At 39.5% G+C, this 16462-nt stretch overlaps 1 protein-coding gene across 1 annotated transcript in view; it reads right to left on the minus strand.

The window, feature by feature from the left end:
• Window positions 1–377: 377 nt before the first annotated feature.
• Window positions 378–16462, minus strand: part of MREG (melanoregulin) — a 74216-nt gene continuing 58131 nt past the window's right edge. The window contains exons 3-5 of the mRNA XM_072617602.1: window positions 6237–6327; window positions 4330–4493; window positions 378–1823 (exon numbers count right to left, since the gene is read on the minus strand). Coding sequence (XP_072473703.1) covers window positions 1689–1823; window positions 4330–4493; window positions 6237–6327 — 390 coding nt within the window. The 3' untranslated portion in view covers window positions 378–1688. The remainder of the gene's footprint in view (window positions 1824–4329; window positions 4494–6236; window positions 6328–16462) is intronic.

Below are 16462 nucleotides of genomic sequence, written 5' to 3' on the forward strand. Positions count from 1 at the left end.
TAAAATGCTAACACTTAAAAGGGAGTCAGTATGAGGAGCTCACTTATCTAGGCAAACCTGGCAATCAGATATCAAGGCTCATTTCTCAGTTATCCAAGGAACATTTCAAGAGTTGGCTGAAAAGGATTTGTCCAGCTGTGTTATTTCATTTGAGTATCCCTTTGGAACTGAAGGTAGAAAAGGTCTCAGACACAGTCATAGCTATTAGGCTGAAGACCTTGGGTGTAGCTTCCAGGTCAAGGGCAGCCCCTTCGAAAAAACAAAAGCACTGTGCTTCTTCCTTAGGGGATAACCACTGTCTACTAATTATAGCGGTTGAGGAAGAAATAAAAGAGCATGGGCAACGCAGAAAAAGATGAAAAACAACCCAACAGTAATCTGTTTTGGTTGACAAATGCCAACAATTCAATAAGATTTATTAAGGAGATATGACACGGTTTCAGCTAGATGCTAGGTGCACAGACAAAAACTTAAATATCTGCCTTCACGGGACTTACATTCTACTGGAAATGAAGCAAAATGGATAAATCTGGTTTAAAAAAACAGCTTTTAATTAGCTATCTTTCTGACTCCTATATATAATAGAGAGAGTGAGGTAAATTGTAAATTGAGTGAGAAATTGCCATCTCTGTACTTACATGTAAGGCCCAGATTTTCCATCTCATTAACAGTAAACCTAAGTTTTCTAGCAATCTAGCAATTGGAAAGATAGAAGATCAGAGTTGGAAGGAATCTCAGAGGTCATATATTCTAGCTCCTATCCAAAAAGTAACCCCCTTTACATGTTCCCTAACATGTAGCTCACCAGTCTCTACTTGAATTTCTCCAGTGATGGACAACTCACTACCCCTCAAAGCAGCCTTTACCACTTTTGGACTGCCTCACCCTGCTTCCAAACCAGGATTTCTACACATCTCAAGTAACTTGGCCCAACATCATTTTTGCATAAAAGGTAATTTACTAGTGATGCACCTGAGGCACCATGAGGAGCTGATATGTTTTCTGAATGACCAAAGAAAGATTACACCACATTCAGTTTAGATTTAGTGTTGGGTTCAGCAGATTTTATTGTATGCTATTTGAAAGTAATTCATCCTGACATGGGATAATCAGCAGCTTCCTATCAACTAAGATCCATTTAGCTGATCTTAGCTTTCCCTACCCTGCCACCCCTGAACTGCCCCATCTCCCACTAGGTTATAAGCTACCTAAGGGTAGGACCCATGTCTTATTCATCTTTGTCTCCACGGCACCTAACACTGTGCTTTGCACATAGGAGGCACTGAATAAATTTGCTTTGAGTCTGTTGAATTATTGAATGTTCCTTTTGTGAGAACCAGCATAGAGTTTAAAGTTCTCCAAAGGAAGAGCTGAGACCATGGGTTTCCCTGATGGTTTAAACATACACGATGAGTCCTATCTAAGGACAATAATCTGAACTGTAATCATCTCTTAAAACAAGACCCACACCAGGGTTAATTTAGCCCTTCCTTGGAGCCCTTGGAGCTGGGCAAGGTATTTTGTCCTTCTGCACATGGATGTGTGTTTCCTATTCACAACACAGAATTTTTTTTTCTCTTCCCTTGTCTTCTTCCTACTTGTAATTCTCCACAGAAAATCCATGGTACTTTGGCTGGTTGCCCTGAGTCCCCAGGGAAAAATTCAAGTTATGTTTCAGGTCCATCTCTTTAGGGGCTTGGAAATGGAACTTGAGGCAGTTCCTTCTGGCCATCAGTCAAGTAGGTCAGTCCAGGCTTCTTGGGGTAAATGACACTTGCCATTTTAAAAAACTCTTCTGCAGCATCAAGAGCAATGAGTCGATCCTGTCAAAGCAAAATGCAAATGTATGAAGCAGGGCTACTCTCTATCAGTGCAGTGGCAAAAGACCCTTAAAGTCACAAGTGAAATTCCTAGAAGGTGACACCTTTTGTTAGCATGTACCTTTAACTTACATGAACTGATGCAAAGTGAAATGAGCAGAACCAGGAGAACCTTGTGCATAGTAACCGCAATTATTGTATGATGATCAACTGCGAATGACTTGGCTATTCTCAGCAGTACAATGAGCCAAGACAATTCCAAAGGACTCATGATGAAAGTTGCTTTCCACCTCCAGAGAAAGAACTGATGGAGTCTGAATGCAGATCAAAGCATACTTTTTTACTTTATTTTTCTTGAGGTTTGTTTCTGGGGTGGGGGTTGTGTTTTCTTTCACAACATGACTAACATGGAAATATGTTTTGCATGACTGCACATGTATGTCCTATATCAAAATGCTTGCCTACTCATAGAGAGGGGTAAAGCAGAGAGGGAAGGAGATAATTTAGAACTCAAAATTTTAAAAAATAAATGTTAAAAATTGCTTTTGCATGTAATTGGGAAAAACTAAAATATGAAATAAACATTTACCTTTAACCAAGCAACACATTTATTTAACACTTTGTTTAAATTTTAAGTACTTTCCCTTTCTTGATTATCTCTAATTTATGCTGTCTATGGCTTATTCATACATAATTGTTCAGATACTGTCTCCCCTATTAGACAGTGAGCTCCTTCAGGTGAGTGCGTGCACACACACACACACACACACACACACACACACACACACACACAAATAAAACCCGTAGGAGTGTTCATAGTTGACAAAATATCCGAACTAGACATGACCTAGGAGATTATTTACCCAAGTCCCTCTTTTCACAAAGGAGGAAACAGAGGCCTACTTTCCTACATAAACAAGGTTACTTATAAGTCTTTTCTTTTTTCAGTTGTATTGCTATATCAATAATAGATCAACAAGCACTTATTAAAATTGTTAAATTTAAACTTATTTAATTAAAATTTAAATTTCTTAAATTTAATTATTAAAATGAGGATGCTAACAACACCAATAATAATAATGTTCCCTGTTCACCTGCATGAAGTACTTTATGGTTCACAAACACATTTTCCTCACAACCCTGTGAAGTAGGAAGTGCAAATACTATTACTCTCCCTCCCAGTTTACAGATGAGAAAACTGAGGCCCAGGGAGGTCAAGTGATTTGCCAAATATCAGCCTTGGAAAATTTCAGAGCTGAGATTCAAATCTAGACCTCCAACCTTCCAGGTTTGTCCTCTGAAAGCCCTCCCAACTCCGAGCTTCTGTGATGGAGTGATTCCAAATCCTGAAACCATACTGCCTGACTCCTAGATGCCCTGACTAATTCAGAGGGTTCCTGTGGACATCAAGGGAGATTAATAATATACAAGGAAATTCTCTATGACTTTAAAGCCTATCTAAATGCTAGCTAGCATGATCATTACCTTTCATTAACAGGATTTCTCACTTGTTGACTATTGTAAAGATATTGATTATGAGGCAATGGAAAGAGTGTGAAATTTGGAGTGACAAAACTTAAGCTCAAATCCGAGTTTTACCACTTAAAACCTGTGTAATCTTGGAAGTCACTTAACATCTCCATGTCTCAGTTTCCTCATCTGTAAAACGTGGAGGTTGGACTGAGCTAGTTTAGAAACACATCCCCACATGTAGCTCATCAACAGTATCTCCAGGGGTGGGCTACTCACTATTTATCAAAACAGAATCTCTTGGGTCCCTGCTCTAAACCTATGATCCTATGACCTTATGATCTAAATCTTAGGCCTGCTAATTACTACCTCTGGAACCCTAACCTCTCTGGACTTCAGCTTCCTCAACTATAAAATGAGGAGGAGTGGGTGAGGCTAGATGGTCATTAAAGCCAGTTCCTGCTTGAAAAATTCCATGATCTTATGATATGGAGAAAGGAAGGGGGAGGGAGAGAGCTGATCTCTCTCTTCCATTAGCTACCCTTATTGGCCCAATTCAAATCTTATCAGATATATTTCAGAGTATTTGTATAAGGGGCAAGAAGGAAACCCAAGGGACAAAATCTACCTACAATGAACTATTTCATCAGTTCACAGCCAACAAAGGGATACCAAAGCTAGATTTGTCAAAGTCTAAGCTGGGGTGGAGAGGGTTGGAATCTCTCAACAAGACATGCCCTAATATAAATATTCAAGGATATAGGCAAGTACAAGCAGCTAAAGCCAGAAATAAGAGAGGCATAAAGGTCAACAATCCTCCAAGCCTTGTTCTGAAGACAAAAATTCACTGTCATGACAGCCACCTTCCTCCATGCATCGACTATCAGAACCCAAAGAGTATATACCCTGGGATTCTACTCTCACTTTGAACTTGACAATCTAAGAAATATCATAATCCATTCTTTCACATGCTAAGCAAGAAAGGTAGGAGAGTTTGCAGTAATATTAGGGCAAAGAAAATGAAAAGTCATCCACTTACCACCACAAAGAGGTACCTCTCTGAGAGCTCCCAATTTGTTGGAAAAATAGTTGTCTCTTCAGCAAGTTTTAACAATATCTCCTGTGCTTTCCTCGTGTTTTGAGAGTCACTGATGGTGCTGAGTTTAGTCACTGATAACAAGGAGTCTGCTTCCTTTTGAAAGCCTAGAACAGAAAAATTCACAATTTTAAAGCAGTGGTTTGAGTAAGAAACGATTTGCCTGCAGGAAAATAATTGTTTTCAGTGGGACACATGGGCAAAATTTTCTGTATCCCTCTCCCCATCTCCTTGCAGCCTTTCTTCCATAACCCTAGTCATTCATTCCTTCATCCACCCACCCCCATTCTTCTTTCTGGGTACTCAAAGCTCCAGGTGGGAAGAGCCACCATCTCAGCCTTCCCTCCTCCTTAAATTGTCCAAAACTATGAATGACATTCTTCCTTCCAGTTTCCTCTTGATCCAAGCTCCCACATGGTGCAGTGGAAAGGAGTGCTAACTTGGAGTTAGGAAACCTGAGTTCAAACCTCAGTTCTACTACTTATTAGCTGTGTATGACTAACTCTGATTCTCAGTTTTCTCCTTTGTAAAATGGAGATAATGGAATAGTGGCTGCTTCACTAGCTAGAGAGCTGTGTAAGTGTGAATTGTTGTCATTCCCCTAACAACCTAATTAAAATACTTCAACAAGCGCTCTAATACGTATCTCTAATTGCTAAGTCAGGCAGAACCAACTCCGTGCCCAAAAAAATAGAGCAGAATCACTTGACTCCATGTTATTAAAAGGTTATAACCCATGGTCTAGCTGCATAGGGGTGGGTGGCCTCGCGGCCACATGTGGCTGCAAGTTCCCCATTGCTGGTCTAGTACATTTCCGCAGGAAAGACTTGCCCACTTTGAGGGTCATAAGATCATAGATCAAGGGTTAGAAGGAAGTTTGGAGGCCATTAGATTCAACCCCCTTATTTTACAGATGAGGAAACTGAGACAAGCAGAGATTATGTGATTTGCCCAGGGTCACAAAGCCAGCTAAAGCTGGATTTGAACTCTTGACTCCAAGCCCAAAGCTCTATCCACCACTCATAGGGATAATAATAACAGCACTTAACCCCCAGGGTTTTTGTGAGGTTATCATAAATAAATAATATCATATAATAAAATAATATAAATATAAAATAAGATGGTTGGTAAACCTAAAAGTACTATTTAAGAACTATTATTTTTATTATTAATAATTTTTTAAATGCAAAAAAAATTACCTGTTTGGTAACTGTATAAGGGGAGTAATAAGAATAATAAAGCTAGCATTTGTGTATAGCAAGGTTTACAAAGCACCATGTTATCCCATTTGCTTTTCACAAAAACCCTGAAGTAGGTGCTATTATCATCCCCATCTTACAGCTGAGGAAAAGGAGGCTCAGAGGTTAAGTTTCTTGCCCAAGATCATGCAGCTAATAAATGTCTAAGGTAGGATTTGAACTCAGGTCTTCCTGACTGCGAGTCCAGCATTCTACCCACTTTGTATATCTAGAACCATACAACATTAGTCGATTAAAAATACGGTAGCTAAAAACCAGATGTGTGTATACATCATTGAGACAGTGAGTTGTGACATAATGGGAACATTCAGGCATTTCTCTTTTCGTGACTGTAAGAGAGAAAGAAGTGAGCAAATAATTCACAAAAAGTAGTCAGGCAATTACTGGGGCATTTTTTTATTCAAATCAAAAAACAAAACAAAAAATCCAAGGCAGATCATTTTGGAGGAAAATGTTTTTCTATATCAGAATATTTTTTATAAGAATGTGGCAACAATGAAAAAAAAACCTCACTAAATGAAGAAAAAAAACACCTCATTCAATAGCCACAGCTCCTCAAAATGAGCCTGGCAATCCCATCAGAATCCATACCTAAATCTTCCAAAATGCGTTTCCATCTGTTTCTCACATCCTTTCGAGTTCTCCGTAAGGTGTAGATGTCATAATTGAGTTTTTGCCATTCCTGTAGGATAATCATAAAATAAAAAGTCACCTTTACTTGTACCTCCCACAATGTCCTTTGGCCTTGCTCTGGGCTTCCAAGCTTTTTAAGCAAATGGGGTCAAAGAACTTGCAAGCCATCTATCTCTTTCTTATTTTATTAAAAGCAACTGACATAGGTTCAAACACATGACCCTCCAGATCATATTATGGCATAGCCTTGGCTGGCATTGAAAAGGAAGCATCAAACAGCTGCATTTCTCCACAGGCTTCCCATTGTGGAGGAAATGGAAGCTTACAGTTTTTGAATTAGAAGAGACCTTAGAGTCTACCCAGTCCACCGCCCCTCATTAGATTACTTCCTGCCTGAGGAATTTCTACAGCAGCAAATGAAGCCTTGAATTATGGAGCCTGAGTCTGCAATAGAACAGAAGGAGTCACCATCAGTAACAGTCCCCTGTCAGAGTGCCCTAGAATGACCCGAACAGTACGTGGAAAAGTAAGTAGGCTCAATGTCTAGGAGACTCGATGCCAATTTTAGGCTAATAAGGGGAAAGAATGTTAAATCTATGATCGCATGAAATCTGGTCTGCAATCAAAGCTCTCCCAGCTTTGCAGGGATCCAACAGAGCTCTGTGTTGCCCTAGGGTAGCATTCAAGAATTCGCGGTCACCTCCTCCGTTCCATGCAGAGGCCAACAGGGTAGAACTTCAGCGTTGATGACCTGATGACAGAAGCAGGCTCCCATCTTCTGAGCTAACTCTGCCTTTCTTAACAAAGGGGACATCTCAGGCACTCAGCAATTATCCAAAATTGCCCAATTCTGCAGACTTCCTGTTCTGGTCTTCTTGGGAAGTCTCCTCGTACGCCAGAATTTTGAAATCTGAATCTCTCCACTTTCTTCAAAGGGAACTTGAGAGCTAAGCACTTGTTAAAATGACAGTTACTGGAACGTGTTTTTGCAAGAGCCCATAGGCGGGTCATGTTATAAATGATCATTTTCACACCTCCCCATCCTTCTGTTTCCTGGAGCTTAACAGAACAAGGATGTTGGCCCTGTGCATTCACCATAAAACCCCATTCCAGTGGTGTTGCCTAAAAGGACATGCTTCTAAATGCTCTATTTAAGGAGCAAGTCTCATGAAACCTTGGCTCCTCCAATTTCATGGAAAACTCTTCTCTCTTCAATGAAGACCTTTGTTCTCCAGGATAGTTTACTATTTCAAGGTTAACCTTGCTCCTTGCTCATAGACTTTGGTGGCTAACTAATTCTCACAGATAGACTCACACTGTGTGGAGTCACAAATAAAGAGAGGGCTCCCTGCATACTCTGTCATGACCGCATGTGCTGACTAACCTTTGTGTCTTTGACGTTGGATTTTATAGAAGAGAAGTAACAATGAATTTGTGCTGGTACTATGTTCTAAAAAAAGTACTAATCTCGGATCTAAGAAATCATAGGTCAAAGGGCAAGAGAATGGAACAAGCATATATTAAGGGCCTAATCTATGCCAGGCACTGTGCTAAGTACTCTACAAATATTACCTCATTTGATAATATTAATATTAATCAGAAGATTATAGATTTGGAACTTGAAGAGGCCTTAGAAGTTACTTAGTTTAATGCTCAATTGTTTTTTACAGATAAGGAAACCAATACCCACATAGGTAAAGTGACTTTCTCCCCACACTCTATCAACTCCAGTGACTCTTTACCTCCAGGACCAACAATCAAGGATAGCTAGGTGGCACAGCGGATAAACTCCTGAGCTGGGAGTCAGGCAGACTCATTTTCCTGAGTTCAAATCTCACCTTGGACTCTTACTAGCTATGTGACCCTGTGAAAGTCACTTTTTGCCTCAGTTTCTTCATCTGTGAAACGAGCTAGAGAAGGAAACATTCCAGAGTCTTTGCCAAGGACAGTAGCAACAAAATCAGGGATCAAGTCTAAAATCCTTGTTTTGGCTTTTAAATCATTCACAATCTCCCCTCTATATACCCTACAAGATAGCAATGCTGGCCTTCCTTCTCTTTTCCATGTGGGACTGTCTATCTCCTAAGTCCCTACCTTTCCATCAGCTATCCCCGGTATCTGGATTACTCTCCCTCTTCACTTCCACCTCCTGGCTTTTCTGATTTTTTATCGGATTCAGCTCAAATCCAACCTTCTACAGGCCTCTTCCAACATCTCCCTTCAGTGTCTTCCCTCTGAGATATTTTCATTTGCATGGCATACATCATACATATTGGGTGTATGTTATCTCCCCCATTAAAATGTTAGCTTCCTGACAGCAGGTTCTATATTTTTGCTTCTATTTATATCCCCAGTTCTTAGCACCTTGCCTTACACATAGTAAGTGCATAATAAACACATGTTGACTGACCAACCAAAATTCTGTTGCTAATGGCTAGCAGGGCTAGGACTCAAAACTGACTTCAAATCCAGTGATGGTTTCCACTGCACCACACAATCTCCCTGATCAGTACTAATTGGGTCTGCTTGCTATGTGAGCCTTAATTTCATCATTTGTAAAATGGGAAGTATAATACTCACATTCTCTATGCTGAAGGTCTACAAAGCACTATATGTTATCTCATTTGATCCTCACAACAATCCTGTGAGGCGGTTGCTATTATTATCCCCCATTTATCGGTAAGAAAACTGAGGCTGAGAGAGGTGATGTGACCTGTCCGTGGTCACACAAAAAAATAAGTGTCTGAAGTCAAATTAGAACTCAAGTCTCTCTGAATTCAAGTCCAAAATTCCATTCACTGCACCACGTAGCTACCTTCCATACTAAAATCAAAGTGTCATTATAGATAACTGTTTGTAGTCAAACAGAAATAAAATTGATCCATTAAAATGTAAGCACATGGTTTAAGAGACTGTGCATAATCTCTAAATTACATGGAATGAAAAGCTTTGAAAAACAGAAGAAATCAAAACCATGGATGACCAACATAAAGCACACATCAGCCCCATTGTCCTACTGAAGCTGTGCCAAAGACATCTGCAGAGAGTTATAAAAGACAAGCTATATACCCATATATGCTATTTATCAGTTTTCAGAAAAAAGTCATTTTAGCCCCCATGCAATATACTACACATTACATTAAAGATAAAAGATTAATAGGAAGATAGTAACCTGTCCCAGAGCTATTCCTTTTAGAATTCCATCAGAATACCTGAAATGAATGAGATAATGACTATCATCATTATCATTTTATGTATATATGTTACATATATAATATTAAATATAAAATCTCATTTAATCCAATTATGTGAAGCAGGTGCTATTTTTACTTTAAAGATGAGAAACTGAGGCTCAATCAGTCTTCAGAAAGTCAAAAAGTGTTTAAATTTAAAATCCTTAAAATTTAATGACAACTTATAAGCCTTAAATTTCAACAATTTCTAGATGACATGACCAACAAGATGGAGGACTAGACATTTTCTCTGATCTTGAAAAAAACATCTCCAAAATAGGAATTAAATGCAAGAGATAAAGCAATTTCTCCTGCCTAGGACACCATGAACCAAACGAGATAACAAGTCAATGTACTAACAGATGAGAAGGCTAATCTTTAATCCTTAATGTAATTGCTCAGCAGTCCCTCCCCCATGAGCCACCATAAAGAGCTATACAAGTCAATCCTCAGGCTTCCCATAGAAATGAAATCTGACTCTCCAAACCTCATGTTGGAGGAAAAGAAAAGGTAGATGCTTGTTCTGGCTGGTATTGCAGTTGGCAGCACTCTGTGTTGTTTCAGAGCTCAGCCAGAGAACTGGGAAATCTGGGGCGAATACCAGCAGGGTTGGCACTCCACTAAGCCTGAGGAAAAGAGCTCAACATCCAGGCAGTGCCAGTTGTGGCTCTCTGTAAGCCACTTGGGGGCTCAGACTGAGACCTGCAAAATATGAAATCCCCATTATGGTAAAGATTTATTTAGTTTTGAGGTCCAGCTCCCAGGGAAAATCATCAATAGGGAAAGAGTCGAAATCTGACTAAGAGGGAAAAACTGAAATTATGAAAGTTTCCCCTTCCCTCCCCTCTCCTCCCCTCCCCTCCCCTTTCCTTCCCTTCCCTGAACCTTGAGCCTACTGAACTGTGAAGCTCAGGCACCATGGGGCCCCTGCCCCCTGCCTAAAAGGTTCTCTTCCAGACCCTCCTGGCTTCAGAATAATTATCAATAGTAACGGTTGCTGTTTCCCTCCCAGGCTGAGGCCTTTCTTTTCTTTGTCTCATTGAAGGGGCCCTGCCCTCTGTACCCACTGAAAACCAGAGGAAGGACTAGGAAAATGGGTTCCAAATAACAAAGGAGCACAAGATATAATCCAAAATAACATATCCTGAAAACTTGAGCCCAAATAATGAAAGAAATAGATGCTTCTTTTTTGTTTTGTTTTTTGCTTTTAAAGCATTTCTACTATGGGGCAATATTTCTATCCTCCTCTCTCCTTCAGGAATTGGTATGTCCACAAGTGAAGTATAAAATGGGGAAAAAATGACACCAAAGGCAAGATCTATAAGATAATAGGAGCTGTTTAGAAGAGGAAACTCAAAATGTTTATCTAAGAAGTTTAGATTCAGTGAGAAATATAGAGACTAAAGAAGAAATGAAGCATATAATCCATGCATCAAAGAGTAAAAAGTCTAGAAAAGAGAAATAATGAAGAAAAAAATGAGAAAAAGGCACAGAAAATGAAAATTGTAAAGTAAAAAATAATAAAACAAAGTTGGAAGAAGAAGGGATTTCCTTGACTACTTAGCAGAAAAGAAAGAATAGAGAGATATAGATAATTACATAAAAGTAACAAGTAAAACAAAACTCTGGAACTAGGAATAGGGATAACAAATGGAGGGAAAGGGCTTTGGGAGTGAGAGAGAGCTGTTAGGAACAATGGCTATGTTAAAGTATATTAAGGTAAAATAACTAGAGACAACATGTCTTTACAGAAGAACAAGGGGTAAAAGCCTAATTTGAGGGGGGGAAATCATTAGAGTCAAAAGAAGGAAAATACAAATCTCCTATAATTTTAAATGTGAATGGGTTAAACAATCCTATGAAATAAAAAAAATGACAGATTTGATAAGAAAACAAAACCCTACAATCCATTTCTTACAAGAAACACATCTAAAAAACAAAGACATATACAGAATAAAAAATAATGGCTAGAATCAAATTTACTATAGATCAAGTGAATTTTATAAACCAGGAACTGCAATTATGCTATCAGACAAAGCAAAATCAATCATTCACAACATAAAAAGAGAGAACCAAGAGGAAACATTTTACCAAAGGGAGCTACAGACAATAAAATAATATCAATGTTAAACTTACATGTTCCAAATACTTTAGCAACTAAATTTATAAATTAAAAATTAATTGAGGAGGGCAGAGCCAAGATGGCGGAGTAGACAGACACACATACGCTAGCTCTGAACCCACAGCCCATAAAATATCTGTAAAAAAAGAACTGCCAACAAATTCTGGAGCAGCAGAAGCCACAGAACAGAGCAGACGAGATTTCTGTTCCAGAGAGCCTGAAAACCTCTCGCAAAAGGTCCTTCACACTGCGGACCGGAGCCCAGCCCTGCCTTGGCCACGCTGCACCAAGAGGAGCTGATCTGAGCAGGGAGCAGATCTGAGCAGGCTTCAGGGACGGGATCTCCAGTGGCCGCACGGGTCGCTCCACCCACGGGCGCCAAAGGTTGGTGAGAGGGTCTCTTTGGCGGGTCAAGAGGGGAGTGGGGTGCCCCCATAACTCAGGCCCCCTCGGGAGGCAGCAGCGGAGGTGGGAGCAGACAGGGGCTCCCCAAGAAGGCAGGAGCCTGGATCCATTGTTGAAGGTCTCTGCATAAACCCCCTGAGGGAACGGGGCCCTTGAGGCAGCCCTGCCCCCACCTGAGCAGCTGAACTTGATCTCACACTGAACAGCAGCCCTGCCCCTGCCCAAAGCCCTGAGGCTGGGAAGCAGCATTTGAATCTCAGACCCCAAGCGCTGGCTGGGAGGATCTGGAGGTCAAGTGGGTGTGAAGAGAATATTTAGAAGTCAAGTCACTGGCTGGGAAAATGCCCAGAAAAGGGACAACAAATAAGACTATAGAAGGTTACTTTCTTGGTGAACAGGTATTTCCTCCCTTCCTTTCTGATGAGGAAGAACAATGTTTACCATCAGGGAAAGACACAGAAGTCAAGGCTTCTATATCCCAGCCCACTCAATGGGCTCAGGCCATGGAAGAGCTCAAAAAGGATTTTGAAAATCAAGTTAGAGAGGTGGAGGAAAAGCTGGGAAGACAAATGAGAGACACGCAAGCAAAGCATGAAAAACAATTAAACACTCTGCTAAAGGAAACCCAAAGAAATGCTGAAGAAAATAACACCTTGAAAAATAGGCTAACTCAATTGGCAAAAGAGATTCAAAAAGCCAATGAGGAGAAGAATGCTTTCAAAAGCAGAATTAGCCAAATGGAAAAGGAGATTCAAAAGCTCACTGAAGAAAATAGTTCTTTCAAAATTAGAATGGAACAGATGGAGGCTAATGACTTTGTGAGAAACCAAGAAATCATAAAACAAAATCAAAAGAATGAAAAAATGGAAGATAATGTGAAATATCTCATTGGAAAAACAACTGACCTGGAAAATAGATCCAGGAGAGACAATTTAAAAATTATGGGACTACCTGAAAGCCATGATCAAAAAAAGAGCCTAGATATCATCTTTCATGAAATTATCAAGGAAAACTTCCCTAAGATTCTAGAACCAGAGGGCAAAATAAGTATTCAAGGAATCCACAGATCACCGCCTGAAAGAGATCCAAAAAGAGAAACTCCTAGGAACACTGTGGCCAAATTTAAGAGTTCCCAGGTCAAGGAGAAAATATTGCAAGCAGCTAGAAAGAAACAATTCAAGTATTGTGGAAGTACAATCAGGATAACACAAGATCTAGCAGCTTCTACATTAAGGGATCGAAGGGCGTGGAATAGGATATTCCAGAAGTCAAAGGAACTAGGACTAAAACCAAGAATCACCTACCCAGCAAAACTGAGTATAATACTTCAGGGGAAAAATTGGTCTTTCAATGAAATAGAGGACTTTCAAGCATTCTTGATGAAAAGACCAGAGATGAAAAGAAAATTTGACTTTCAAACACAAGAATGAAGAGAACCATGAAAAGGTAAACAGCAAAGAGAAGTCATAAGGGACTTACAAAAGATGAACTGTTTACATTCCTACATGGAAAGACAATATTTGTAACTCTTGAAACTTTTCAGTATCTGGGTATTGGGTGGGTTTACAACCAAGCACACGCACACGCACACACACATAGAGACAGAGTGAACAGAGTGAATTGAAGAGCATGGGATCATATCTTAAAAAAATGAAATCAAGCAGTGAGAGAGAAATATATTGGGAGGAGAAAGGGAGAAATGGAATGGGGCAAATTATCTCTCATAAAAGAGGCAAGCAAAAGACTTATTACTGGAGGGATAAAGAGGGGAGGTGAGAGAAAAACATGAAGTTTACTCTCATCACATTCCACTAAAGGAAGGAACAAAATGCACACTCATTTTGGTATGAAAACCTATCTTACAATACAGGAAAGTGGGGGATAAGGGGATAAGCAGGGTGGGGGGGATGATGGAAGGGAGGGCATGGGAAGGAGGGAGCAATTTGAGGTCAACACTCATGGGGAGAGACAGGATCAAAAGACAGAATAAAAGTAATGGGGGACAGGATAGGATGGAGGGAAATATAGTTAGTCTTATATAACACGACTATTATGGAAGTCATTTGCAAAACTACACAGATTTGGCCTATAGTGAATTGCTTGCCTTCCAAAGGGAAGGGGTGGGGAGGGAGGGAGGAAAAGAAGTTGGAACTCAAAGTTTTAGGAACAACTGTTGAGTACTGTTCTTGCCACTAGGAAATAAGAAATACAGGTAAAGGGGTATAGAAAGTTATTTGGCCCTACAGGACAAAAGAGAAGATGGAGACAAGGGCAGAGAGGGATGATAGAAGAGAGAGCAGAATGGTGATAGGGGCAATTAGAACGCTCAGTGTTTTGGGGTGGGGGGAGGGGACAAAAGGGGAGAAAATGTGGAACCCAAAATTTTGTGAAAATGAATGTTTAAAGTTAAATAAATAAATAAATGATTTTTAAAAAATTAATTGAATTGTAAAACATAGACATGGACTTCACCATCTTGCCTTCTTTCCTCAGGAAACTCATCACTGGGAAATCTCATTCTCCTGCAGAAAGACTGAATCAGCCTTGGTACTTACATCTCATCAGTATCCTCTCATTCAATCCTCTGATTGAACTCTGACTGGAAAATCAGGATATGAGCTCCAATGCCTCCCATTTAAGGAGGGGATGCACCACAGTCTTCTCATTTCCTACCAGTTTCCCTGCTTTTGGACGTTTTTAGATTTCTTTATCATTCCCCCACTCCTTGTGCCTTCTCCCTGTCCTCCTCTCTCTCCCTTCCCCTACCTATCCTCCCACTTTTAGCTTCTTTTAGTGTATTGTCTTCCCCATTAAATTGTAAGCTCTTTGAAGGCAAAGATTGTCTTTATTTTCATTTATATTTGTACTCTCACCCCTTATCACAGTGCTTGGGTCATAATAGGTGCTTAATAAACATTTATTGACTCACAATAGTGGAAGGCAATTTTAATTTCTCTCTCTCAGTTTTGGACAAATATAAAGGAATTAAAAATAAAAGGGAAAATAAAGAATTGTTTGGTGATGCAATCAAAGATACATCAAACAGATAAAGAAAAACCAATCTAGAACTGAAAGGCATTGGAGGTTATCTCCTTATTTAAAGATGAAGTTACTAAGACTGTAAGAAGTTAAGTAGGCTAAGTAATAAAGCCAGGATTGCATGGCAGGTTCTCTGACTCCAAAGTCAGTTCACTTTCCATGACACAATAATCCTTCCACATGGTCTTCTCAACAAGAGGAAATCCAAGTTTTATATGTTAAAGAAATAAAATGTGAGCGCATGAATTTGTGTCATTTAATAAAAGATAACAAGATAGCATTCAAGAGTCATGGGATTATGTAAGATTATAGAGTCTGAGCTTCAAGGATCTTCCAGTTCAGCATGTCTAACCCCTCTCATACTACAGATGAAGAAAATGAGACCCAGAGACTTGTCCAAGGTCAAACAATCCCAGAAATGGACTCCAAACACAAGCCCTCTAATGCCAAATTCCATGCTCTTCCTCCTGAAGGATAAAACACAACACTCAAGAAAGTATTAACTACATCCAGAATTCCCACCAATGAATCAAAAAATCAGCAGGAAAGTCACAGTTCAAACTAGAGAAATACTCAAGGGTGTGCTGATAAATGTTTAACAACCAACTGACAAAAAAACCCAAAATGTACATATCATACCTTTTAAGCTTAATCTGCATCATTAACATTTTCTCCAACAGCTTATTACGTCTATGCAATCAATAAAACAACCAACCAAGCCTTGGTTTGTGTTGCTTGCTGATTTCATAGGAGTTAATGTTCACACTGAATATTTTACAATAAGCTCTCAAAAAGCCTTATGAGCTAGCTCTAGTCCACCTCAGGAGATACTTTCAGATTCAAAGAAAGAGGTCATAAAATGAGTAGATCTTCAGAACGCATTTAGTTTTCTTAACATGTATGGTCACTAAGCACATGAACTTTCTTGGATTCCGCATGGCTGTTGGCTGTACCTACTCGTTTTGCTAAACTGCTGCCTTGGCTTTCATCTGTCACGAATGAGCCTAGGAGTGGACGATAGCACTTTACAATTGTTTCAAGTTAAAAACTAGCTGATCACATGTCAGTCTGGCATCATGGAAGGTCTAACCTATTAAAAAGTGCCAAAGAGTTCCTCTTTCGTCATGCATCGCAAGGAACAAAATCTGGTCTCTAAGAGAAGGCAAATTTGTGATTTAATTACTTGTTAAAGCAGAGCTCTATCAATTCAAACTCAAACTAAAATAAGCAGTTAAAATATTTCAACTCTGCATGTTTAGAATGAACTTCAAAAATGATTTGTTAATCTAGAATATGAGCTCTTCATTTAGGGACTTTTATATTATTAATTAAATCATATTATTAATATTCTTTATATTATGTTATATACTAATCACATTTGTATA

Source organism: Notamacropus eugenii, chromosome 6, assembly GCF_028372415.1.
Source record: "Notamacropus eugenii isolate mMacEug1 chromosome 6, mMacEug1.pri_v2, whole genome shotgun sequence".
Lineage (NCBI taxonomy): Eukaryota > Metazoa > Chordata > Mammalia > Diprotodontia > Macropodidae > Notamacropus > Notamacropus eugenii.